The following is a 27,398-nucleotide window of genomic DNA, read 5'->3' on the forward strand; positions in this document are numbered from 1 at the left end:
CTCTGGCTTAGGTTTACTGTTGCATTGAAGGTGTTCTCTCCACATGAGACAAAGGGACTTTTTATTTAAACATGAGAAAAAAGACAGAAAAGGCCCAGCAAGATTGAACATGAAAAGCCTCACCTACTGTTAGTTGTGGAAAAAATCAAATATCCAGATTGGCTCGCCATGTAAGAACATACTTAGGGATTGGCATCTTGGAAACCTAGTAACAAGAGCTTATCGAGTGGATCTGAGTGATAAGAAAGGTACCAGTTCTTTAGGAAGATTCAAAACAGAGAGGACCTAGTAGGGACCAAGTATTTGGAATGGCAGAAGCATGAATTAAATACATAAAATCCCATGCGATAGAACCAGAAATTCTGTTTAGAAACTCTTTACTGTAAGCCGACAATAATGGAGATGCTCTGAATCAGCTGGGAAGGAGAATAAGATTGTGAGAAAGGTAAAGTGGCAGAGAGTGGGCTCCGGAATCAAGGTGTTGGAGAGCGACATGTAACACTGTAGCACCGTTGTCCCGTTGTTCATCGATTTGCGCGCGAGCGGGCACCAGGAACGTCTCCATGGTGAGACTTGTTGTTATTGTTTTTGGCATATCGAATATGCCACGGGGAACTTGCCAGGCTCTGCCGTAGGAGTGGGATACTCTCGGTAGCTTGCCGGGCTCTCTGAGAGGGGCGGAGGAATCGAACCCGGGTCGGTCATGTGCAAAGCAAACGCCCTACCCGCTGGAGGAGGGCATAGACACTTTAAATGGCCAGTATGCTTTTGATGAGAATGAGAAAAGGAGGGTGGCCTTTTCTGGACATAAAACATTAGAGTTGGAAACTTCTGACTTGAGCTCTACAGGTAAGTTGGAAGCACTGTGGGAACGTGACGTTGCTGTTGAGGCTGCGAGAAGAGAGCCAACCCATTCCATTTCAGACAAGAGCACTGGGAACTTGTAGGTGTTTCGGGGGAACCAAGATCCTCGACCCACTCTTGGGGAAACAAGAACATTGCCCTGTGCTCACACAGCTGCGTAGCTGGCAGAGAGTGTCGCCTTTCCATCGGTTCTCAGCTAGGCCTCCTTGTTTCAGCGCCCCACAGAGTCACTGAGCTCAGAGACTAGCAGCGTGGTGGGCAGCCGCTGCTGGTGGCACTGCACAGAAATCCAGGTTTGCTTTTTCCTGCCTGCTCCTTTGTGGAAAAGCATCCAGTTAGCCTTTGCTCAGTGGCTTAAGCATAAGCAGATCCATCATCCTGAGACTTCTGTTTAGAAGCCCTGATACACACCGCAGCCTACTGACCAGGGCGTACTTATTCTAGCTGGTCTCTTTCTAGCATTTAGAAAGTTAATCATGCAATACAAAACTCTACTTTTGTTACTGAATATTAACTTAAACTTTTTTTTTTGCCTTTATCTTGGGGTGGCCACACCCGGTGATGCTCAAGGGTTACTTCTGGCTCTGCACTCAGGAATCACTCCTGGCAGTGCTCAGGGAACCATATGAGATGCCAGGGATGGAACCGGGGTTGACTAAGTGCAGTGCCCTCCCCACTGTACTATCACTCCAGCCCCTGACATCAACATTTTAAATATAGAATGGTCCCAATTCTATTTTTTTTTATAAAATTCTCTGTATAAGGAAAGCAAAGAGATGAGCATACACCTTTATGTAAGACTGTTTCTTTTACTTATTTATATTCTTCAGCCTTTTATAACAAATATGTGTGTTTCCTACAGACAAAAGCCTGAGTGTCCTTGTGTCCGTATGCATGCACAGATATATAGAAAAGTTATCTCTCATGAATATTTGGGGTTTTTTCTTAAAAGGAAGCACCCGCTTTGTTTTGACAAAGCTGTTTGGGGAAAGAATTAGCACAGCAGCTTCAGCCCGTTGTGCAGAGTGAAATCCACTCTGTGTCCCCCTGTACACCTGTGCCCGTGCTAACGGAAATGAAACTGAGGCATGGATGAAACGGAGGCTTTTAAATAGCAGGACTTGGATTACCTACAGGTGGAATTTACGTCACTTACCAGGATTTTGAAAACGGTGAGGCTCTGCTATGGAAGGCCACCACCCTGCCCGAAGCTGGGGGCTTCAAGGCAGGTGCAGGGAGGGCAGCAGAAGCTGAGCCCCTCTCTCTCCCCAAGGACCGCTGGCCTGCCCCTGACTGCGTGTGTCCGCGCACAGGAGGCTGCACTTTCATCACTAGACCACGTGGTGGCACCTTTTGACATCTGCAGCGTCAAGGTTCTCCTTTAAATCATTTTTGTCATTCCGAAATTTAAGGCCATTCCCCAACTCCCTTCTAGCTTCTCCTTTTTCAGTAGAAAGGGAATTCATGGGATGAAAGTGACTGTACCTAATTTCACCTTCCGCGCTCACCAAGTTCACCAGGTTTTATGTTAAAAAAAAAATGGTTCTTTTATTTTGTCTTATGGACATTAAAAATGCACCTTATTTCTGTCAAAAGAGTTGCTTAAGGCTGGAGATGGAGGTACTTTTTTTCCCCTGGCTTTTTAATGAGTTTATTATGTTGAAGCATTACTCATCTCATGGAATTAAGTGAATTTCCCACCAATCAGACTGAAATAACTTACATTTTTTTTCCCCTTTCTTCTTCTTCTTTTTCTTTTTCTTTTTTTTTTTTTGTAAAATCCCAAACTCCAGCTGATGCATGGCAGAGATTGTTTGGGTTTGAAACATATGGTGGTTCAAAAAAAAAAAAAGAGAGAGAGAGAGTTCTCAACCACAAATACATCAGCATTTCAAAGGTTTCTGAAATGTTTGATTCATCACTGTCCCAGCCCCTGAAATTACACAACATGTTCTTCAAAGTCAAGATAATCAAGAAAGGGGAAAAGTTTTCATTTACAAGATTTAAAATTAAGTTTCTTAGTTCATTACAGAGCTGCCACCTTATCTGAATTATACTTAAACACTGTAGGTTCTGGTTATCCTCATACACACGTACACACACCAGCACAAATCTCAGTTGAATATAAAAAAAGTATATGAATGAGGAATTCACTTAATCTGGATCTTATTTACAACAGGGTTGCGCCTTATGGGGCCCTGTTTTAAATGGCACATCTTCTGTTTTACCTGCATTAAATACAAGTCTTATCTCCCTCCTACCTTGATTTTTACAGGACTCTCTTTGCCTGTATTTATTTTATAAAGCTGCTCGTCTGCTGACCGAAACTGAACTTTGAGATTTAATTCTCAAATTCTATATATCAGAGGGTTGGTATTCCATGGGGTAAATCTCTTAGGCCTTCTTTGTTTCCATTTTTTCACTTGACCAAGTGAAACTCTTTATTTTCTTTTTGGAGATCCTCCCCAAGACCCCTGCCACCACTGCCACCACTACCCCAAAGAACTCACTAAATAATGTATAAGATTTGAAGGTGGTATTTTTAGGGGGGTCTCAGAGTATTTCCTCTGAGAGTAGAAAGTGGCCCATTGTTGAAGCATAGGATGAAATTCTGATTCTAATTTATTCTCTTTGAACCTAATGATAAATGCTTCTTGCTGTAAGAGGTGGTCCTTTGGGCATTCCCTCTAACCAAACCTTTCCTACAAGTGGTTGGCATCATTTAGGCAGCTAAAGAGAAACCCCTGCCCCCACCCCACAATCCCATCAATCTAAGACTGAATTTTGTAACTTGAAAGAGAGCAATGGTCATGGCTAACACGCATAATTTCCGGTAATGGTCCAATGATACTTCCATTCTGACTGCCCAATAGAACCACCCAGCTCCTGCTATTGATTTGGTCTTGGTGACTGACCAGTTTGGACATTTTCTAAATTCCTGATGGTACATTAATTTGTTCATTTTTTAGACAATAAGCATGCATTGAGTCCTCTTTTTGTGTGGCCATTGTTTTGGAGATACCAAAATGAAAAAGACCCTGAAAGGTTATGGGAGAAACATTATTAGCACAGGGGGTAGGGCATTTGCCTTGCATGCAGCCGACCCGGGTTCAATTCCCCCACCCCTCTTGGAAAGCCTGGCGAGCTACCAAGAGTATCTCGCCTGCACAGCATGAGCCTAGCAAGCTACCCAAGGTGTGTTCGATATGCCAAAAAACAGTAACAAGTCTCACAATGGAGTCATTACTGGTGCCCGCTCAAGCAAATAGATGAGCAACAGGATGACAGTAATACAGTGAACAATATGTTATTATTGTTGTGTAATAATATAATAATATACATACACACTCCCATATACCTGCGCATGTGTGTATACAGTATGGAGCCAAGAAGCACAGTTGTGAAGGGAAGGTCAAAATGTTAGAGCATTGAGAGTCAGTAACAAAAGTTAGCGAATCTGCTGTAAGATTCTAGAATTTCTTTTTTAAATTGGAATGGAATGTCATTTAATCTAACCGAGGGAAAGTGACTTTCCAAGACCACATAACTAGATAGTGAAAGAATGTAGATCAGAAGAAATCCAGTCTTTTGCCTTCTGAATTTTCATTGCTGTTCTACTGAAATGTCTCACTGAACACAGATCATCTTCACCAGCAGTTACCTGCATTGCCTACGAATGTGGGGACAGAAAATATCTTCTCTTTGATGATTATTTTCCATGATATTATTTGCATTTCTGCTCAGAAACGTGTAACACAAACAAATCAGTTGTAGGATGGCCCAATTAAGTATGATGTTTAGATTGAGTAGAACTAGAAGATGAAAACTTTTATTGAGTCCTCAGGTACTGTGTTTCGACACCTTGACCTATGCTGTTACACTTTTGATGGTCTCTCCAGCTCTGCGGGATTCTCATTTGCCCCAACTCAGAGACTAGACATAGATTAGTGACTTGCCCAAAGTCATACAAGCTCTTAGCTCATTTCAGTTCAGTTCCTCCTCTTGCCATCACCTCCACTCCCCAGCCCACCATTGATGGACACAGCCCCCTGGCATTCTCCTTCCAGAAACTGGCTCATGCATTTTCTTGATTATTGGTTCAATTGTCTTCTTAGGCTGCTGGCTACGGCCTCAGTTAGCAAAGGGATTTGTGTGCTCAGCCCTCCTTCCCACCCCTGGTGCGAAAGGAAAAACCCTCCTTCCTGTTTTGAGGAGATAGAGTTGGGATTCAGACTGAGTTCTCATAATGACAAGTGACCTGTCTCTCTATTAAGTTCCCTGTGATCCTCTTTGAAGAGGGAGAATAAAGTTTAAAATTTGAATAAAGATAAGTAAAGGATCAAACAAAATGTCAGAATACCAAACATCACCTGCTATCCTTGTGTCTGGAAGTGCATAGGATGGGAGGTCCTTAGGGGTCTTTGTGGGGATGAGGAAATAAATAACTTATCCACGCATCCATTCTATCAGTTCTTCCTTTAGTTCAGTTGACTTTTTCCGTAGTGTTAGTACGTAGTCTCTGCAGGACATGGCTCTGGTTGGAGCCTAAACATCTGGTCCAGGACAGAAAATTCATTAGATCCCAGTTTCATTTTGACCCTTCAACAAAGCACATCAGAAATCAGGATGGTTTGGGTTGGGGGGGAGCGGGAGGGAGGTAATGACCCACAAAGGAAAAGGTAAAAATATGATTTTTCTACCATAGAGTCGTTCTAAATAGTCTAGCATTTGGGCTTGTTTTTTTCAATTTTTAAACAAACATTCATTATGCCAAAAACAGTAACAACAAGTCTCACGATGGAGACGTTACTGGTGCCCACTCGAGTACTCGATGAACAACGGGATGACAGTGACAGTGATAGTGCTACATGAACATTTTAAACTTCATTGAAATGTTTGGGGTTCTTTTATCACTTTGGGGAGGTTTATAACCAGTTATGAATCTAATAAAATTCACAAAATAAATAAAATGACCTGTTTTGCACTGCCACGTCAGTGGGTTCATACTTGAGCTTACAAGGTTTCTGGACCTTGTCGGCCCGCGGCTCCCTGGGAGAGTCCACGTGTCTTTGCAGTGAGAGGAAGCAGGAGATGGGAGGTGAAGCTGGCAGGGTCTGCCTCTGCTCTCTCCAGACCTCTGCTTATCTCACACTGCTGGACCCTGCGCAACAGGGTGGGTAAAGGATAGAATTGCCAGCAGAGATTGTATTTACTTTTGTTTAGTGATGCCAGAAGTCTTAATATTTTATGAGCTCAATGCAAATGACAACTGATAGGAGAGATTTTAAGAACATCATAATATGCATCTTTTTCATTTCGGGTGGGAGTAATGCAGAATGTGCGTGTGTGCATGCATACGCGCGTGCGTGCTCGAGCTTGTGTGTGTGTGTGTGTGTGTGTGTGTGTGTGCGCGCTCTTATTAAATTCCGTATAATCAACATTGCCCTCCACCCTCTCCAAAAGGACCGGAACTGATTAGAAGAAGAGAAGCACTAATTTGATGCACAAAATTCTGTCTTTGAGCCAAATACTAGAGTAAGAAAATTTTGGCATCTGGTTAAAAAAAATATATATATATACATACATATATATACACATATATATGCACATATATATAAAACACCAACCAACCATTTGGTGCCTATAGTAGACGCTCATGATTTTGTACTCCTATATCTTATTTCAATGTTTGAAAGCTGAAGTCCTTCTCTCCCTCAAGTGCCAGCTTATGTCCATTTTGAACAAAATTTAGCCTTCAAACTTTATAGCCACTTTGAAAATGGAGGGTTTCCTTCTATCCTCAGAATCTAAATTACAAAAGCCCTGTTGCACATGGAAAATGTGGATTAAAAATAAAACACACACAAAGAGTGACTCCTAAATGCAGAGTCATGAATAAGCCCTAAGCACAAGCGAGTGTGACCCCTAAATAAACAAAAATATAAACACGAAAAAAAATACAAAAAAAAAAAAACAACTTCCACACAGGGTTTTCCCCATGCAGGGGGCGGGGGTTGTGCTCTTCTAATGGCATCATTTATAAGCAGTGGTAGTCCTCCCCGATAGGTTGGAATGTAAGTGTCCTGCTTCCCGGGAGAGATTTTTTTAGCTTTCACCCTGCGAAAAGGCACTGAAAGTTTTGGGTCATGGGGGGGGTGTTGTTTTGTGTTTTGTTTTGTTTTGCTTTAGCTTCTCCTGGAGGCCTGGGAACCTATACTGGGAGCTCCTTTCTTGCTCGCACTTGGGCAGAAGTCATCTTTGTTTGCTCGAAAGAGAAGGTCTGATTGAACTAGAGTGAGCCCTTCATTTTAAGAAGAGCTCAAGTCCCGGGTGTTTTTAATGTTTTAATCTCTGTTTAAGAGGTTTCTGTAACGAGAGGAAAATTGATAACACTTTTACCTCAGCAAACTGCCAGCAAACTGGCTCTGCTCTAATCCCACGTTTCTAGTGATTTATATTCTCCGTGGCAATGTGCTGTAACCTCAGAGTGATACCGCTGTGGTGCAGATTGACTGCATTCCAAATGCTGGAATCACATACATAATGTTTTTACTTTTAAATAATATTCAGACACCAGAATAAATACCATATGTGCACTGATGGCTGGTTACAATAGAACCTTGTCATTTCTTGGGAGGGAGAACATTCTTTGTTTCTGATTCCTGTTTGAAATGAGTATGCAAAAGATAAATATGTACATTGACAGCATTTTGCGACAGGCTTAGCTTAATTACACAGTCGAGGAGGTGGCAGCGAAGCCTTGAAGTGGAGCGTTTACCACAGCCGAGAGCACTGTGCCACTCTCTTGGGCACCATTGAGATGAGGATTGTTCCGTGGCCTTCCCAGGGCAAGGTTGCATCTCTGTGTTTTCTATATACAGGGTGCTGCTACAAAAAGTGATGGTGGAAGGAAAAAAATGACTTCTCTGAGCACATTACATGCTGATGACATTGTACCAGGGCGAGTAAGGGACCAGAGAATGGGAAGGGATGGAGTGATGGGAAATCTGTATTTCAGTGTGAGACCTAACGTTATCTGATGCCACAGAAGGAGAGTTTCGGTGCTGTGACACCATCAAAATGCAGATAATCAATCTCTCCAGATCCGCTTTTTGTCCCACAAGATAGTGAAGATTTAAATATTTTATGTAGTTTAGAAATACCTCCCAAGTCCGGCATTTTTACGTTTCTGTTTTTATCCATCTTGGTTGGAATTCTAATCCACCTTGACATAGGTTTTTATTTTTTTGGAAAAAAAAAAGGACAGGCTAGAATGCCTTTCATATTTCTCCATCTGCAACAAGCTCCAAGAAGCCAATATATGTTTGCTTCTTGGGGGAGCATTCCCGTCCAGGTTTGTGTTACGACCGTCAGCGAAGCTCTATTGAATTAGTGTTTGTAACATTTTAATAATATTTTGTAGATGAGGGAACCCTGGGCATTAGAATTGATGGCTTCCCTATTCCTTTGCACCCCCGGCCCCACCCAGTTCTGTGAGGTTTGCCCAGAATATATAGTGTGAGATTAATGTGTGAGTCATCCATCCTAAGGCAGCGCTCACAGTTTATCTGGCACATGGCTCCGAGTAAGCCCTGCATCCTTCCCGGGAGTTACTGTAGAAGTGTTTTCCATTATTTAAAAAAATACTTAACCCCACACCACCCCCACCACCACCACCCCCTTTTTTTTTGAAGTTGAGAAATTACAAGGAAAATATTAAACCTTTAACCTTACTGTTTTCTCCTTTTCAGCTTTCCGGATGATCCCGTATCCCTTGGAAAAGGGTCATCTTTTTTATCCTTACCCAATCTGCACAGAAACAGCAGACCGAGAGCTGCTTCCCTGTAAGTCCCACCTCACCGTCTCCCTCGCGGCGACCCGCCAGGCTGGTGTGTGTGTGTGTGTGTGTGTGTGTGTGTGTGTGTGTGTGTGCGTGCGTGCCTGAGGTGGGGCCGGGAGAGGTGGGAATGATAAATGTTTATAATGTTCCTTGTCTTTTATTGCTCTTCTCCCGGCCCTGTCCTCATTTGATAGCATGTGCATTAAAGTGAATTATGTGAGTGGGTTTGGCTTCCTGCTCCTCCAAGTCTCTCCAGCTTCATAAAAGGACAGGCCCCAGAGGCCTCAAGTGTAGATGAAGAGGCATCGCGCCTGCTTGGCCTGAAGGCAGAGCTCTGAGTGCAGGGGTGGGTGGCGGGGGGGACGGTGGGGGAAGATAGTTACGGGGCGGGTCCAGTATGCAGGGCTCGACCTGAGCTCTCCAGCTGGTGCACAGCCTGGCATTGGCAGAGGATGGGCTGACTTCAGGGGAAGCTGCGGATGAGTCAGGGTGGGGAGGGGGGGTGAAGCGTGGTCAGAGGTAGCGGTGTGTAGCCAGCCTGCTCTCTCTCTGGCGCTGCAGTGCTCTTGGCCAGAGGAATTTCCCAGGAGCATGTTGGGAGCTGTGTGGCCTGTGCAGGGAGAACCCTGCCCTCCCAGGCCCTCATGGTGCGAGCCGTCTGACGCCCCTCACCACATGTGGAAAGTGTGATTTCTCAGCCTCCGAGACACCCTTGTTTGGGCAATTGCAGCTGAATAGTCATTATCAAATCAGACTGTGTGGAGGATCCTGTCCAGGCTTTTCATGTGGCCCTGACTTAGGACATAGTTTTCTCCCTCAGATAATAAGCTCCAAACGTTGACTCTTCTGCCATTGCTGTCCTCTCCTTCTCCTACCTCCCCTCCGTCTTACTAGCCCCAGTTGGAAGGGGGCTGCTAGCTATAATATACGCCAATCCATTACCCAGAGCAGTCGAGGAACTTTGGAGCTCTGGGGCACGGTGAATTGTCTGCACCAGCATTCCTGGGCCAGCTGCCAATCGCCAGCACGGTGAGATTCTGGGTACGAAAGGGGTCACTGTCTGCGATCGAAGTAGCAGGAGACAGTCGCACCTCGCTAGTGAGTCCCAGTATGAACTTGGTCAAAGACGGGACGAGGGAAGTGGGAAGGCGCAATCACGTGCTGTTCCTCCCTATTCAAGTTGATCGCAAAGTCTAGTGCCTCCCACTGCCTTGGGGATGATTCCAGAAATCCCTGGCAATGGGACTGGTCTTGAACTTTGGACAACTCCCTTCCATCCCCTCACTTTCAGGGAGCCCTTTGGAGAAGTTAGAGTCTTCTGAAAAACACCCTTTTCAGTTTAAAGGATCCCCACCAAGTTTGCATGTGAATAACAAGAACAAGATCACAATTCAAAGAAACTATATAGGAGTAATCTGCATAAGCCTGGAATATAATATGATGGTATGCAATGATCCACGGCTGAGCTCCCCTTCAACTCTTTCATGGTGGGGCTTGGCTGTTTCACAGCTACACACATTAGCACGTGAACACTGTGAACACGTTACCCTGGGAACACATTACATGTGACCATCGACCACTGCTGAGGCTGCAAGAGCCGCCAGCCCTTGCGGGGCTCCCAGCAGGCTGGGTTTCCTGGGTCCAGGAGCACTGACTCTCTGAGCTATGTCTCTCCCAGTCCCATCGCATCTTAGTTCCAAGGCATGGGTTACTGCTTAGGATTCCACATAACAGGAGCTAAGAGGTAAGGAAAGGCCCTTTAGTCTTGGATCTCCTGGGAGGAAAGAAAGTATCTGAAGTCTTTTGGTGCAGATGACAGAATCCTTACATACACACACACACACACACACACACACACACACATACACACAAGCATGCACACACACATACACGCATGTGCACACACACGCACCACGCATGCACACAGACACACTTCTCGGCTTTGTCTCCCCTACTCACCATTCCCTCCAACCATCATCTCAGTAGGCAGAAAGCTGGCATCTTTGGCTTCTGTAAAGCAACGTCTTTTCTCCCTAACCCAGTGCCTGGAACTTCAACGTTACGAAAGCCACTCTCAAGAGAAGCAATGCTGTATTGAGGGAGTGGGCGTACATTGATCATTAAGAATTTCCCTGGGTCATTTCAGAGAATGCTCAGAGCCCCGTTCCCAGTCTTGCGCGCTGACCAGACCCGCATGTGAGGTCCTGGCAGAAGGGTTTCCTATCAGGGCGGCACCCTCCACTGTCATCCGCAGATAAACAAGGGAAAGATAGACGAGAAACTCAGAGCACCTCGTTAAAAATGATAGGAAGGTGAAAATCTGGGAGAAGACTCCCCCCGCCACACACACACACATGCTAGGATTCTCAGATGGTGCATGTGTTGTATCACTTGGATGAAGTTTTATTTTATTTGTGTTAGCTTTGGGGAAAGGGATGCTATTGCTTAGGATGGAAGAAGGGGTTTCTGGCCCTCCCGAGACTGTGACGGTCCTAGTTGGCCCGACCGTGCCTTGCCTAGAGTGTGAGAGGTTGGCCGTGGGCCGGGGAGTAGCAGAGAGGGTGCGCTGGCTGACCCAGACGTGGGCTTGACTCAGGTTCAACTTGCCCTATTGTGGTGTTTCCCAGGGCTTCCACACCCTGCTCGGGAGAGTCGGTCCCTTCAGAAAGCACTGTCCTTTCATCCTAATATTTCCCTTTTCTTCACAGCTTTCCACGAGGTCTCAGTTTACCCAAAGAAGGAGCTTCCCTTCTTTATTCTCTTTACTGCTGGACTGTGTTCCTTCACAGCGATGCTGGCCCTCCTGACACACCAGTTCCCAGAACTTATGGGGGTCTTCGCGAAAGCTGTGAGTATGTGCCCAGGTGGGGAGGCCTCCGGGAAGGGGTAGGACAAGCGATTGGAAAGGAAGCAGCATCAGAGAAGTGGGGGCCATTGTGTAAAAACTCACAGTGCCTGTACTGATCATGGGTCCGTGTCGTTTTTCAGTGGAACCAGAGGGTGGAGGCACAAATAAGAGATAGAAGGTGGTTGTTAATGCATGGCCTGCCTCATCTCATTCACACACAAACTTCTCAGGCGTTTGAATGCTTGAGGTCCAGAAGGATTACAGAAATAATTAAAGCACTCCTTGAAAGTGTCATATATGTAATTATTCAACTTATATGTACATCCAGTGACATCTGACTTAGCTACCTTAGGTCTTTCCTTCAAGAAGGATGAGATTTACATTTTCAAAGAGAATTTAAGGTTTTTGTTTTGTTTTATTTTGTTTTTGTTAATGGCTGAAACCCTTAGACTTGTTTTGGAAATAAAGGAAATAAACTGAGAAGGCATACAGACTGATAGTATTAAGAAGTGTACAGATATGATATGTAGAACTGCAGAGTTTAGAGTCTTTAAGGAAAGTTGTGGACAGGAGTTTTAATAAGAAAAGCCACCGGCACTGAGATCCACTGTTTCCTCGTTGAAAACTATCCACTTGAGCCTGTTTGTGCAGTGAGGACAGTTTCACTAACTTGCCACAGATGAGCTTCAGACAGAAGGAACAAGGAAAAGAGTGTCAGTTGTTTCCCTGGACACCATTCTAATTTCAGGAAGAGTGGAGTTAGAAAGGATGATTTCTAACTTGGCTGGGTTGATTTAATCCCTTTTCAGATGATTGACATTTTCTGCTCGGCAGAGTTCAGGGACTGGAATTGCAAGAGTATTTTCATGCGTGTTGAAGATGAACTGGAAATCCCACCGGCATCTCAATCTCAACATTTCCCAAACTGAACTCATCACCCTTCTTCCCCCACCACCAAAATCACTCCTCCTGTATGCCCGACCTCTGACAGTGGCACTGCCTGACATCCCCCCAGTTACCCAGCCAGTAACTCAGCTGCCTTCCCCCCTCTTCCCTTCCACACCCCCTTATCCTAGCTCTGAGCATCTGTCTCTGGGATCTAACCTCCTAAGCCTCTAGGCACTCAGTAAATGTTGTTCTCCTCTTCTTCCACTCTCTCTCTCACGATCTCTCTCTTAGTCCGTGTCTTTGTTCTTTCTTGCCTGAACTCCCATAAGAGTTTTTCTTGGCCACCTTGCATCCGGTTTTATCCTCTGTTGATCTTTCTATCCTTCATACTGACTCAAATGTGATCTTTCTAAATTTTAGGTCTGAGCATGTCACTTCCTTGCTTGGATTTCTCCATTGATGTCCCCACCAACTTCAGAATACTATCCCAGTCCTTTAGCATGCAAGGTCCTTAAATAATCTGGCCCTAGCTTGTCCCTTTAGCCTCGTCTCGCCCAAGTCTTTCGGATTCTACTCTGAATGGATTGCTCACCAGTCCCAGATGCACCAGACTCTTGGACACCTGTGTCGTTTTGCACCTCCTGTTTTTCTCTGCATGGAATGCCTCTTCCCATCACACCTCTTACTTGCTCACTCTACTAATGCCTCTTCATTCTCTTATACTCAACTCTCTTTCTCAATTTCCCCTGAGTTGAGTTAGACGTCTCTGCCCCATAGGCCCACTGTATTCCATGAATACCTATATTCCATTTACTGTACTGTATGATAATTGTTGGAAACTTGCCTGTGCCCTTTTAGACTGTAAGCTCTTTGAGAGCAGGACTGTGTCCTCCTCATATCTGTACCCCCAAGGCTTTGCACGTGCCTTGCACATCCTAGGTTTCAATAAATGATTATTAAATAAATAAGTGGTAGTGGTTTCTACAGAAAGAATCACTGTAACAATCAGATGCAGTTTAGCACTGATTTTCTTCTTCTGTACTTATACTCACAGACGCTGAGTTGCAAGGGACTTAAAATTGCCTTCAGCAGTGACATCGGGAGGCTAGCAGTCCTGTCTTGAATGCTTGAAGCCTTGGGGAATTTGCCTATTTAACATCAAAACCCATCTTGTTGAATCACTGAAAATCCTTATGTCATACCGATAAAATCTGCCTTTCTTTAAGCTCCTCTTACTGTTCCTCTTCTACCCTCTGAAACTCTATAGAACTAGTCTTTCTCTTGTAAATTCTTTAGACATCTAATACTTTCATAGCTATTTCTGACTACTGTCAATTTTCTCTGGTGATCTTGGGCTGGAGTGATAGCACAGCGGGTAGGGCGTTTGCCTTGCACGTGGTGGACCCAGGTTCGATTCTTCCATCCCTCTCGGAGAGCCTGGCAAGTTACCGAGAGTATCCTGTCCGCACGGCAGAGCCTGGCAAGCTACCCATGATGTATTGGATATGCCAAAAACAGTAACAACAAGTCTCACAATGGAAATGCCACTGGTGTCCGCTCGAGCAAATCGATGAACAACAGGATGACAGTGCTACAGTGCTACAGATAATATCTTAACTTTTTTTTTAAGATTTTTGTATTTTGATTTTGAAACCCAGTTTTCACTCAAGTTTCCTCCTTGTATCGCTCCCTTACTTCTGGGCCTCTGTTACTCATTATTTTCCCCTCTACCCACAAGCCAGATTGTTAGTAAAATTAGTTACTCAAATATTGAACAGATGAACTAGTGACATTTTAAAGAATATACCTCTATAGTTAGACAATTTTTCATTCTTCCTTTCACCTTTCTAGTTTTAAAATATATAAGCATGTCCTTGGCTCAGTATCCATGACACGAACAGAGCACTTGGTAGCAGTTCAAGAATCAGAATGAAAATCTTTAGCCTTCGACGTGCCCCAAAGTCACCTGTCTCCACCAGCAGAAACTCAGAATGCTGAGTGTTAGGCCCCAGAAATCAATGTGGTTTCCCCAGGGACTCCCAAGAGGAGTCCAAGAAGAGCAGTTGAAGCTCATATAACAAACACCACCGTCAAGAAAGCAGAACTGTCAAGCAGACACTGTCGGTACGTGGTGTTCTGTCAGAGATATGAGGTGAATGCTGGCCGGAAGTCAGGCCTTCTACCTGGACTGGACCTTGGCATCGCGTGGGAGCTTAGAGGTTAATGCTGTGTGTCTCCCTCACCCATAGTACTGACTTGACTGGTGTGAGGGACAGCATACTCATCAGGGTTTTCAGAATCTCCCCCGGCACTGTGACCCTGCCCCTAGAACTGCCAGCACCCATGCCGGATACTGACTGAGGGTTTGAACCCACTTTCCCCAGGGAGTGGGCGGGGGGCGGGGGGGGTTGCGGCTTGGAAATAGAACACAGGTGAGGGTGTTTGCTCAGAAAGCCGACACACTCTCCAGAAGTCCAAGAGGGATGGTCATTACTGATGTTTGACAAAGGGCTACTCTCCCGATGTTTTTTTTTTTTTTATTTCCACAACCTTGATTCATTGACAGAATAAAAGATACCTTCACTTTTACGGTCTTCACAGACAGATTCTGTCTTCCTATTTGACACTCTACCAAGGAGTAGTAGTTTGGTCCGCTACCGACAATTTTTCAAAGGAGGTTTAGATAGATTGGCTTTTAAACCTCTCTCTGAAGGCTCACATTCATTTTGCCCTTCATTAAGATTTAGCAGTTTCCAAGATGTCTGCAGAGACTTGGTGAGGAAGGAAGATGGATGCCCCCTCCCTGCTCTTCCCATACCAGGCCTCCCACATTTTCACCCTCATCACTTCATCACAGCCAGCCCCCGCGCCCCCCCCCCCCTCGGGTTATCACTCTGGCATGGTAGGCTGCCTGTAGCCATTTGCAACTTGTGAAAATGATTTTCTCAGCCCTTGCCTGAGATAAGGTCCCTGGGATAATGACTCTTAGTTGATGCAGAGATTGCCCGACCCCCACCCTACTGCCATGTGCAGCTTGGGAACCCTCTGCATGTTTACATGTTGATTTGCAGCTCATAAGGCAGCCCACAGTGAAGTGAGGGCTGCTGGGAAATGGGAGAATGCAAGGCGTCCAGTGCCTGCACCCCGCTAATCTAATCTACCTCAATGACTTAGGACTAGCTCTTCCTAGAATGTTTGGCTAGCAAGATAAGGTTGCTCATATAAATAAGTTATCATCTGAAACCCAGTCCCTTGCAGAACGTGGGAAGGTCAGCATCCTGACCCCTTCTGCCATCAAGGGCCCTGTCTGGACTCCTCTAGTCTCTCTCCTTTCTCAGCCCGATCCCCCTGACTTCTGACTCTCATCGTCACTTCTAGGCCCTGACCCCTTTGAAGTCTGATATTGATTACAGTGAAATGTCAATTGTCCAATTGCAACAGGGCACCTGGAACTTATTCAGATAAGCTGCGGCGTTGCACATGGTAACGAAGCCCATCAGGAGGCATGACCCTCTTCTAAATGACGGGGTTTCTGAAAGAGGTGCATCAGGCCACTGAAGTGTCACTTTTGCCTTTTTATTACTTCCATTGCTTTTTCTCACCCCAAGACACTGATTGAACTAGTGTGCATTTTAGACCATGTTTTTGTGACCCCTGGGCAGCAGTTTAGGACGTGGAGATAGATGGGCTGTTTCAGGGTTTCCTGGTATCACTCATTCAGACAGACTTAACTTTTCAGAGAATCATGTCCCAAATCTATATGGGAGACTGTTTCTCTCTGAGCCGTGGTTGGGATCCTGGCCACTGAGAAGTACAGCTAAGCATCCCCAAGTAAAGTGAATTCCATGAGATGTTATTTTTTTTTTTTGATGCTTCCTGATAAACAAAAAAAAAAAGCATTGACCTGTATCTGATTTATAAATGAAAGGACTTAGTGGTTTGGGCAGCTACTTCTGCTTTTTCCTTATAGACCTGGGATGAAGAAGATGGTGTAGGGCGGGATACTGAAGAGGATAGCTTAGTGATAAAGGTTACACATCTCACCTGGGTTGCTGGGAGAGAATTAGACTCTGTAGGAAAAGATTCAAGGAATTCTTTTCTAATTCTCTTGAGTATAGCCATGAAGATCTGAGACAGAACAGCAAACAGGGACTTGCTTCTCTTGTAGAACCTGGTTTTGAAGGGCAGGTGTGGCCCAGAGAGACCATGAAGCGACGGAATTAGAGCCGGCTGCACACCTCCAGCAGGGCTGATTTCCAGAGGCCTGAGCTTTTTATCCAAGTCAGGTCAGGATCAGAAACAAAGCCAATTATCAGGCCTTCCTGTTCAGTCCGCTTGGTCACAGCATCTCCGTGCATCCTGCTAGCCAGAGTTGAGCTCCCAGGTGTCCCACGTTCTAGCACATGAAGGGATCCATTACTTTGAGCACATGCCTTCCTCTTAATTGCGCTGGCTCTACTTACAATTTAGGAGGTCTTTCCTCCCTCTGTAATGCAGCATCCGGGAATCCTTCTAAGATGTGATCACTTAACCCACAATATTAATTACTTCATTCATTAACCCCCATTTTCCAAGCCTACTCAGAATTTCAGGTGTAGCCAGACCACTTGAACTTCTAGCTCCTCTCTGTAGAACTGAGTGTTAGAAATAAATCTATGTTTCATGGTTTGCTCTGATGACTTATGTGTAAGTAAATAATAACATGTGTATAATTTTAGCATGTTGGGCTAATGCAATCGGTAGACTTGTTCTCTATGATCCTCTTATAAATTAAACTCTTTTTAGACTCATTCAGAGACAGTGGGACAGTCATTCATTTACTCATTTGTGTGCTAAGTCTGAGGCATTCTTACTATACTCATGGGTGGCACCTGGTCTAACTCTAAACTTAAAAAAACAGGTGACCCATTCTGTAGGGTACACATTTTTCACCCTCTGAATGGGCCATTTCAGTAGCTTATAGAAACCGTCAGCTAGCCAACACCCACTTGAAGAAATAGTCATCCACACTTGCTTGAGTATTTGCATGACCGTTTATTAACTGTGAGCCCAGCCTGGCATGTGAAGCCTTCAGAGATTGTCTAGTCACTTTTGACTCTACCTTCAACTTTCTCATCTCACCTGAATGATTTCCTGTCTTCTGGTTCGACAAGCTGCTTTCCCATTTGTTTCAGCTGTTGTGGATCCCAAAGGACTCACTTGCTTACATGTCTTCCCTTAGCTCTCTAAACTCATCTCTGTCTTTTCATATTCTAATCATCCACTGGTATCTCTTTGTGTTGCCTCTGGTATCTCTTTGTGTTGCCTCGTTTTAAGTTTTTCCTCATCCTTTCTGCAGAATGAATTCACTCCCTTTTCTGACAACCCCTGATATGAAGGATTCCAAATCCCAACATTACCTTGAGTTTCCTTTACACAGATCTTACACTTGATGGTGTTTGCATCATACCTTCTCAGTTTGCATTTGATGGGTAATTTTTTTTAAAAGAAAAAGAAGGAAGGAAGGAAGGGTGGAAATAAGGAAAGATTCTGAGTGCACTTGACTTTGAATTGTGGGTCCCAAGTCCATAAAACATATGGCCAGGAGGGGAGCCTGCTTTAGCTCCAGTAAAAGCACAGTTTACCAGTTTGTTTGAGCTCAATACAACGTTCCTCCTCTGCAAAAAAGTGTAGAGTACTCACATCCCACACTACACTTGTTTGAGACATGTTGGTGGTATGCACAATGCTGTATTATGAGCAAGGGCTTAGGAGAGAGAACTTCTGAGCCATAGCCAGATGATACCTTGGTTCTGAACAGACAGAGCAGGGAAATCATCTCAATAGTCATCATGTGCCTGAGTGGGTTGGGACATATCATCTGCCAGTTGCGTAGTTAGTGGCAGCAAGCAAATTTTTTTTAATTTTTTTTATTTTATAAGGTAGTTCACAATATTTGATTACATTTAATATTCAAACAATCCCACCACCATTACACCTTCCCACCACCATATTTGGAATGTTTCCATCCCAAGTTCCAATCCCTGTCCCAAAGCATAACCAAAATAATACATTTTGTATTGTCTGTTACAAAAAAAAAAAAAACATTGAAAATGCTACAAAAAAGTATCCACAGAGGAAACAGTGTGAAGATTATTCTATTTTGGCAGGGACCTTTAGGACATTCTTTAGGATATCACTAACATGTTAAAGGTTGAGTGATATGAGTTTTCGTATATCTATATCTATATATATCTGAAAATAGTTATGTATGCATATGTATATATATATATATATATATATTTCCCTCTATTATTGGTTGCCTACTATTTGAATCCCATCAAATGTGTGGTACTCATGGAGAATGGGTAGGGAGTGTCTTATGGGTCACGGCCTCGAGGTCCAGGAATCCGTTCACTCATGAGTGAGGCTTGGCCCAAGCATGGCAGTGGTTGGGTTGTGGAGGATTTTGGCTGCCAGGGCTGGGTCCCTTGGGATGGGGAGGTCCCTTGGGACTGGGTCCCCTGGTGCGGGGTTCAGTGGCATGACTATGGCGGCTGTCATGTAGCTCCCTTCCAGGAGAAAAAGCCCTGTGATCTGGATGGTGGCCAATGATGAGATTATCTGGCACTGGAGGTGGCCTATGGGCGTGATCCCTGGGTCGCCAGAGACAAGGGGAAATGGGCAGAGGAGCAAGCCAATTCTTTACGAGAACATAATCAGAATAGATTTGAGAGTCTGTTAAAATGATCTCAGATGAGGTCCTTAAAAGGCACCAAGCGGAAGAGCTTAGAGATCTCAGCATCACTGTGTCAGTCCATGGACAGGCCAGTTTGCTGCCCTTTCCCCCTCCCAAGCCCCAACTCCTGCTCCCATGATGGCCCCCACTAATCAAGTAGTTCAGAAATCGCTGGGACTACCTAGGTGTTTAAGGAAAGAGGGTCCTAAGGCAATTTACAACCATTCTTAAACAATTATTTTTATTTTCCTTTTGCACTTAGAATTCTATGTGTGGGGGTCGGGTCCTCATCAAGCAAGCAGTTGAGCTAAGTTGTCATCCTTTTTTGAAACTCTTCTGACCACTCGCCACCCTCTGTGAGTCCTTCTGCGGGACAGTCAGCAGCCCTTGAGGCTGTGGGGAGGCGTGGAACTGAAGACCAGCTGTCAGGAGGGGAAGGGGGCTGTCTGCAGACACGTCTCCCCCTTATCTATACAAGCACTCGGGCGGTGGGTGCTGGAATGCAGGTGAATTCTTCTGCTGATGTTTCCTATAAACATAAATATGACATTGGAGTTTGCAGCCCCTGGAGACTTTCCTAATGCAGAAGCATCAGAGATAGGCCAGGGCTGGAGAGGGTCACGGTATAGTCTTGAATGAGCTGTCACCTGACTTCTGTGCCTTTCTGTTTTTGTTCTTTTTTTGTTTGTTTGTTTCTGTTTTTGCAGTTTCTTAGCACTTTGTTTGCTCCCTTAAACTTTGTCATGGATAAAGTGGAAAGCATACTACCGTCCAGTTTGTGGCACCAGCTGACACGGATCTAGGGAAGCTGCGCGTCCTTCCACTCACGTCACCCAGTGGACTGCCACCGCCTCTTCCGTGCCAATGCCTCATGGACGCAAGAAAGCATGACTCTGAAAAAGGGAAGCCATTCCGAGGTTTTAAAATGTTCATGGACAGTCTGTTCCATATTAAAAGCTGTTTTTGTTGTACAAAATCCATTACTGTTCAGTTCTATTATATTTTGCCTTCAGAAAAGACAAAAAAAATCAAAAATAAACTTTTGTGTATTGCAGCAATCAGTTGTGTCTTCCTGAGTCTTCCAGTCCTCAAAAGTTGCTTTCCTAAATAAACCTCTTGGCTTATATTTAAGCTACTAGGGTCCCAGGCCTGCTAACGCCAGTGATGGTTAACTTTGCGGATGGATCCCGTCTCAGCCGCCCCTGCAGTACAACTATAATTGGTAGCTTAGAAAATGGAGTCTGTTTGGCTCAAAAGTAACATCTTTTATAGCCCCCCCCCAATCTGTACATCTTCAAATACTAAAATCAGAAATTGTTTCCGAAATGAATCACAGGCAGCATGAGTGCGATGAAATATGTGTGTCATCACACGCTATTCTAGTTCAGAGACTCTGCTCTTTGACAAAAACTCAGTGTTCAACAATGTAATTCAAGGAATCAGTTTTGGGTTTTGAACAAAAATGTTCTGAGGGATTATTTTAAACTTAATTATTATAGTTTAGGTCACATGTTTACAAAAATGTTAATATTTATGGTTTTGATTTAGCAAGTGATATCCCAGTACCTCATCACCACCAAAGTGTCCAAGACCCTCCACCAATGTCCTTATGTTATTTCCACTTCATTTTCTGCCACCCACCCACCCCCCACACACATACCTCCCATTGCTGATATTCTCAGTTTTGTAATCTGAGTTGTTATTGGATGCAATATTCTTCCTTATGTTGTTGTGAGAAGAACTATAGACCAAGCCGTGTGCTGGGACGGCTGGCCATTTTAAAATGCTGCCAGCTTGGAGTTTTTAAAAAATTCTTTCTTGTTAGGATACTTCAGGAGGACAAAAAAAATGTACGATTTGCATTTTGATGAATAGGTGAGCATTCTTTGAGTAGTTTAGTGATTTGACCCAAAGTGATCATTGTGCTCACTTCCTTTGAAAGCCTGCTGACTTGACTTAAGCAAAAGATGGAAAATATTAGCCTTGAATTCTCTATGAAGTAAATTCTCTATGCGTTCTCTATGAAGTTCCTCTATTAAAAATATCAATCCATCACTTGGAAATAGGACTGTCCTCTACAGGGATTTGTTTTTTCTCTAATTTAGAATCCTTACTCTTTTCTCAGAGGGCTGGAGCGATAGCACAGTGGGTAGGGCATTTGCCTTGCACACGGCTGACCCAGGTTCGATTCCTCCATTCTGCTCGGACAGCCTGACAAGCTACCGAGAGTATCCCGCCCGCACGGCAGATCCTGGCAAGCTCCCCGTGGTATATTCGATATGCCAAAAACAGTAACAACAAGTCTCACAATGGAGATGTTACTGGTGCCCACTCAAGCAAATCGATGAACAATGAGACAACAGTGCTACAGTGCTATTCTTTTCTCGAGTGTTAACAGTAGGCTTTGTGCAGGGAAAGCGTGATGCTATATCTCCTTCCCAGATGCACTTCCTGAAGCATATCAGCCTTTGTCTAAGAGCAAATTCGAATGAGGAGGTAATGCTTAGGCACACAGGGTTTTTCATGCTTTGGACCAGCTTTGTATCTCCTCTGTGCAAACCTCTGATAAGATATGCAGCTCGCTTTTATTCTTAGGAAATGAAGAAAATTTACTATGGAAATTATGATAATTTACTATGCATTTTGAGGGGAGAGAGGTTGAGCCCCTTTTCCATACCACTAGAATTGCTCTTGGTGGCAGAGGCTATATCTGTCTTGTTTGCTTTTCTCCCCCATGCTACATTTTTTTGTGGTATTGGTATTTACAGTAGCATTGTATTACTGTTTCAAGATTGCAGTGTAGTGCACCTCACCCACTACTCGAATGATGGTATTTCTCTACCACTCCCTAGTTTCCATCTCATCTGCCTCACACCCCACCCCTCTGCCACTTGGCAGCCTTAGTTCTGTAGGCAGAACTTCAGGGTTTATTTTCACTGGCCATTGTCTATTCCTTTGTGTTTTTTTTCTCTTTATGTTCCACAAAAGCATGAGAGGATCCCGTTTTTTTTTTCTAGTTTTAGTATTTTAATCTTGTCTTGAAATCAGAAAAACTGTTCCAGAAAAAAAATATTGTGATCATAATGATTTCATTGACTATGGTTCCAGAAAAATCATTAGAAACCTCACAAATTTGTCTTAAGAAGCCTTTGGACCTTCTGTCTTTGAATTAAAAGCATTTTTCTATCTATAAAATATTTTAACCTTTTAATAATATTTTTTAATTTATTTATTTTTAATTAGAGAATCACCGTGAGGGTACAGTTACAGATTTATACACTTTTGTGCTTATACTTCCCTCATACAAAGCTTGGGAACCCATCCCTTCACCAGTGCCCATTCTCCACCACCCGTAAACCCAGTGTCCCTCCCACCCATCCCGTTTTTGACCTTCTTTTGACTTAGTTCATTTAGCATGATGCCCTCTAATTCCATTCACTGAACTGCAAGATTTCATTGCTTCTTCCCCATCCCATTTTTTATTGAGGTACCATGCTTCACAGTACTAGTTGTTGCAAATATAAACATAAAAAATAGTTCATGCATACATTATTCCAACATCACCCCCACCACCAGAGGTGCCTGATGTCCTATTCTGGAACCCCTCCCCAAATAGGTAAGCTCAGTTCTATAGGCCAACTCTCCAGTTCCGATGCATCTGGACATTGTTTGGTCTCCATGTTTCTTTATATTCCACATATGAGTGATACCATTCTGTATCTGTCTCTCTATTTCTGACTAAGCATGATACCTCTAGTTCTGTCCACGAAATGCATATTGCATTATTTCATCTTTCCTCATAGCTGAGGGGTATTTCATTGCATATATAGACCACAGTTTCTCTTAGTCAACTGTAGTCCAACACAACTCTTGACATGAACCAGGTGTTCAAATAATTTATTGAAGGAATTGATTAAGTACATAATAGATTAAGCACATAATAGGTGGTCAACTGGTTCCAGTGGAGAAGTACCAGGGAAGGCTTAGGATTGTAAAATTGAGCTGGAGAAAAACAGTGTCTAATATAATTATATGATTTACCAAATGGAGAAACCAAAATCCAAAGCAATTCTGATCTGCGTGAGCTGGAACCCTAGATTTCAATAAACCTTGAATGAAAAATTCAAGAGCCAAAAATGTAGCAGAGAAACAAAACACAAAGATTTAAAAGATCCTTTTGAATTTTCTCAGACTTGAAGCTTATGTGTGACCAACTTTAGGCAGAAATATTTTTTTGAAAATCTTGACCAACCATTATCAAAAGGCAAGTAAACCTCAGGTTAGTATGTTTTTTCAAGAAGGGGGCAGTAAGTTACAGCTTTAGATGGTGTAAAGTTGCATATTAAAAAAAAAACCACCCAATCTTGGGGGCTGGAGTGATAGTACAGCGGGTAGGGCGTTTGCTTTCCACGTGGCTGACCCGGGTTCGATTCCCAGCATCTCGTATGGTCCCCTGAGCATCGCCAGGGGTAATTCCTGAGTGCAGAGCCAGGAGTAACCCCTGTGCATCACCGGGTGTGACCCAAAAAGCAAAAAAAAAAAAAACACCCAATCTCTAGTCTGAGCCCCCATCCCACCCCCATCCCACATTCCAAGGACCCTGGCCTGGTTGCTCAGCCACCCTTCCCAACATCTGGGCACTGCTAACAAGCTCACAGAGGTACTTTTTAGACCTTTTAGCTTCCCCAAACTCCCTCCTGGACAGCTAGGACAATTGTTGGCGCACAGCCCTTTCCAAACACAGTCATACTCATTGCGTAATGAACAGAAAAATTGGCGAGCTCCAAGGGCTGGAGCATATGCTCTCTACGGACAGGTCTCTGGTTCAATCCCCAGCACTGTGAGCTCTTCCCGGCAAAATAAAAACAAACAAAAAGGATAAAATAACTTTCAGTCTAAATTAACACTTGAAATGACTAAAGCAGAAAGAAAATATGAACGAACAGCTCGAAGATTTTGCCTCAAATCATACACAACCTTTTTCACAACAGTATACGTAAACCTCGTGTGTTCACTTATTCCTTTATTGCAAAAAAATATTGTATGCTAGGGGTACTGCTCTCTCCCAATTGCATCCTGAATTGAAGAACTTAAGATACCATATTTCACTTATATAAGCATGTGTCTGTCTTCCACTGGACTGCCAGGAATCTGAACTCCACATCAGTGTACCCATCTAATTCTAACTAGATAGTCTATATACTGGAATCACGATCACACAAAATCACGAAATCCTGTTGATCGTCGATTTCTCGAGTGGGCTCAGTAACCTCTCCATTCGTCCTTTCCCTGAGATCTTAGAGTCTCTCTCGACTTGGCCCTCCCAATAATGTCACACTGGAGGCTCTTTCAGGGTCAGGGGAATGAGATCCAGCTTGTTACTGGCTTTAGCATATGAATACACCATGGGAAGCTTGCAAGGCTTCCCATGTGGGCAGGAAACTCTCAGAATCTTGCCAGTTTCTCCCAGAGGGAGAAGTAGGCTACAAGATATCGTGCTGCCGCAAAGAGAGCTTGCTTTTAAGTCTCTGGATGTTGGCCGTTGATGGGATTATATACTGGAATATAAAAGCAAAATAAATGTTGGCAGGAAAGATGGACAGAACAGACTTGAGAGGATGACACCAAAGTAGAAGTGAACATTGTTGTATAAAATACAGGGGGGAATTACTAGAAATGTGTTCCGTATGCTTTCGTGAAAACTTGGCCAAATTATGAATTTGCCAAGGGGCTTGACTTGCATGCAGCTCATCCCAGTTTGATTACTGGTACCACATATACCAGAGGTCATTTCTGAACACAGAGCCAGGAGTAGTCCCTGGAAACCAATGAGTGTGACCAAAAGAACCCTCAAGATTAATAAACTTAGATAAATAATACAAAGAAACTTCTTAAATCAGAAAACTTTGTCAAGTTAATATTTTATCAGGGGGGAAGTATTATTTCTTTGTATACCACATTCCCAAGCAATCACTTAGCTTTTTGAATTAAGGAATAAGTGAACAAATAAATTGCATTGGAAGAGAGATTGAAGGGGCAATGTATTGTTGAGATGTTAATTTGTATCTTTCTCCCCATATCTTCCTTGTGTCACTTCACAAGATTCTGTCCTTCATATTTACTATGTGCCACATACCACCCAGCTAGTTGATATATGAGGCATTCTTGAATTCTCCACACCATCCTGGAAAACTTGCTACGGATGTCATCCTCACTGAGAAGCTATGGAAGCAAAAACTCCTGAAAGAACCTCAGCAGGTCTCAAAAGGCAAGACCAACTTCACACTTCTTCAAACTTCGGCTGTAGATGATAGGCTAGCCAAGAAGGCCAAGACTAATTTACACCAGTGAATTAGTTTCCACACTAGGGAACATTGGTCCAGCAAAATGGCCATTTCTTGGTGGAGGATAAATGCTTTACTCTTTTCTAGGAACTCACCATGTCAGAAGCACAGTGAAACCCCATAATAAAGAAGTCTTTAACCAAGCACTTAAAATCATAGGACACCATCCCTTTCTATAAGGAATCCTCCCTAATATCACACAACATTCTTTTTTGGAAGACTTTGGATCAGGCCAATGCTGAGTCAGTAGGAAGTTTTCACAAACAAGGTGTGTGTTCCTTCTGCTTATCTCATCCATCATGACCAAGAGGAGGCCTGCCAGACAGGATTCCAAGAGAAATTAGGCTCATTCAACCATGCATCTCAGCCGTGCTCCAAACAGGGCATTCATGTCCTATGTCCCCTCCTGGCCTGCTTAGCATGTTCCTTTTGATGGTAACTGTGAACACCCCCCCCCCCAACACGCAGAAGGGTCCCTGGATCATTTCACTGTCCAAGGATGCCAACAAATGAAAAAAGTGGAGAAATGAAGGCTGGGGGAAGCTGTCTTAATTCAAGTCTTCTGTTTTCTCTTTAGTCATCCAAGAAAAACGATGATCTATCCAAGATGCAGTGAGCGTGCCTGAAAGAGCCTGATAGCTGGTTTCAGGCTGTGGTAGCCAGACAGTAACTAGTGGTCTCCGGCGGGCTTCCCCAGGGCCCCGACTCCCATGGGGTTTTCACCCACCCCAAGGCCTATGGGCCTTCTATTGAATTACTTTCATTTTGCATTACTTTCTTTCTTTCTTTTTTTGAAATGCTGGTTAATGACAACTAAGATGGTCCCTCTGCAATCAGAATCTGATGTTAGAGTGAGAAAATCCCCAGTTAGCTGGAAACTCCCATGTTCCTCATTCTCTATCAGGGCTATTTATTTTCCCTCGTTGTTCTATTCTTAAAAAATGGCTCCCCTGGTTGCAATGTTATGTTAAGCATATTACATTTTCCTCCAAAGTCAGTTCATATATTATAGTTCGTTACACTCCTGGGTATACGTTTCTGAATAGCTCTCACTCCACAGTTAGAGTTCCATGTTAAATATGGGCTGCCATGAGTGGAGCCTGGAAGAGTTGTCTGTTCCTTCCTGGCTTCTTGTTTTTCCTAGAAGTTTGCTTCCCCTTCAGTTCTGTGCTCTGTAAGCAAGATGCTCTCTCCAATAAGAAAAGCTACCTGGGCAAGGTGTGATCATATTGGCATTTTCTCAGAGAGAGATCTTGAAGGGGCAGCCATCCACAACTGAGTATTTGTAACCATTGGGCCAGTGATAGCTTAGAATATGAGTGGCCTCCTTGATTAGGGGAGCTGAGGTGGGAACAGGGGAGAAGGGCAGTGGTACCAGAATCCATCATGGCCATACACAAGATACCACAACATCTTTCATTTTGCAATAGTCATCTAAACTAGGATTTTAGTTTTCTCTATACTCATTGGGTTTTGTCTTCATGTCTAGTGTGCTCTTAAACACCCATGTTGCATCATGAATAGAACAGCTTAGGAATTTCACAAGATCTAACCTTTTAAGTCACCTCACTAAGACCTGCAATGACAATGTAGTTTTATTTCTAATTGCTTGAGGCTCCCTACACAAAATTGAGCCACAAATTTCTTTTCTTCGCACTGGGTCAGGGTCTCAATAATCCATTCATTCATCCAACATATGTCATGCATTTCACTTCATTAAGAAGAAAAAAGTATATCTTTAGCCTAGAGTGAGGGATACAATTCTCTGGGGTAAATGTCTTTTATTTATTTATTTATTTATTTATTTAATTGAATCACAGTGAGATACACAGCTACAAAGTTGTTTGTGATGAGTTTCAGTCATATAATGTTCTAATACCCACCCCTTCACCAATG

At 43.7% G+C, this 27,398-nt stretch overlaps 2 protein-coding genes across 6 annotated transcripts in view; one reads left to right on the top strand and one right to left on the bottom strand.

Annotated features, from left to right (window-relative positions):
• Window positions 1-20,212, top strand: part of ST7 (suppression of tumorigenicity 7) — a 294,315-nt gene extending 274,103 nt beyond the window's left edge. For 2 of the 5 annotated variants that reach the window (XM_055147191.1, XM_055147308.1), the window contains 3 exons: window positions 8,616-8,708; window positions 11,413-11,552; window positions 19,866-20,212. In XM_055147191.1, the coding sequence (XP_055003166.1) occupies window positions 8,616-8,708; window positions 11,413-11,552; window positions 19,866-19,961 (329 nt within the window). In that variant the 3' untranslated portion in view covers window positions 19,962-20,212. Of the gene's footprint in view, window positions 1-8,615; window positions 8,709-11,412; window positions 11,553-12,361; window positions 13,367-19,865 lie in introns of those variants that run through there. The other 3 variants (XM_055147168.1, XM_055147250.1, XM_055147367.1) reach the window with 3 other exon arrangements.
• The window catches only part of WNT2 (Wnt family member 2), a 104,314-nt gene continuing 82,069 nt past the window's right edge, over window positions 5,154-27,398 (bottom strand). Inside the window, exon 5 of the mRNA XM_055147588.1 lies at window positions 5,154-5,417. Coding sequence (XP_055003563.1) covers window positions 5,410-5,417 — 8 coding nt within the window. The 3' untranslated portion in view covers window positions 5,154-5,409. The remainder of the gene's footprint in view (window positions 5,418-27,398) is intronic.

The sequence above is a fragment of the Sorex araneus genome, chromosome 1 (genome assembly GCF_027595985.1).
Source record: "Sorex araneus isolate mSorAra2 chromosome 1, mSorAra2.pri, whole genome shotgun sequence".
NCBI classification, from domain to species: Eukaryota; Metazoa; Chordata; class Mammalia; order Eulipotyphla; family Soricidae; genus Sorex; species Sorex araneus.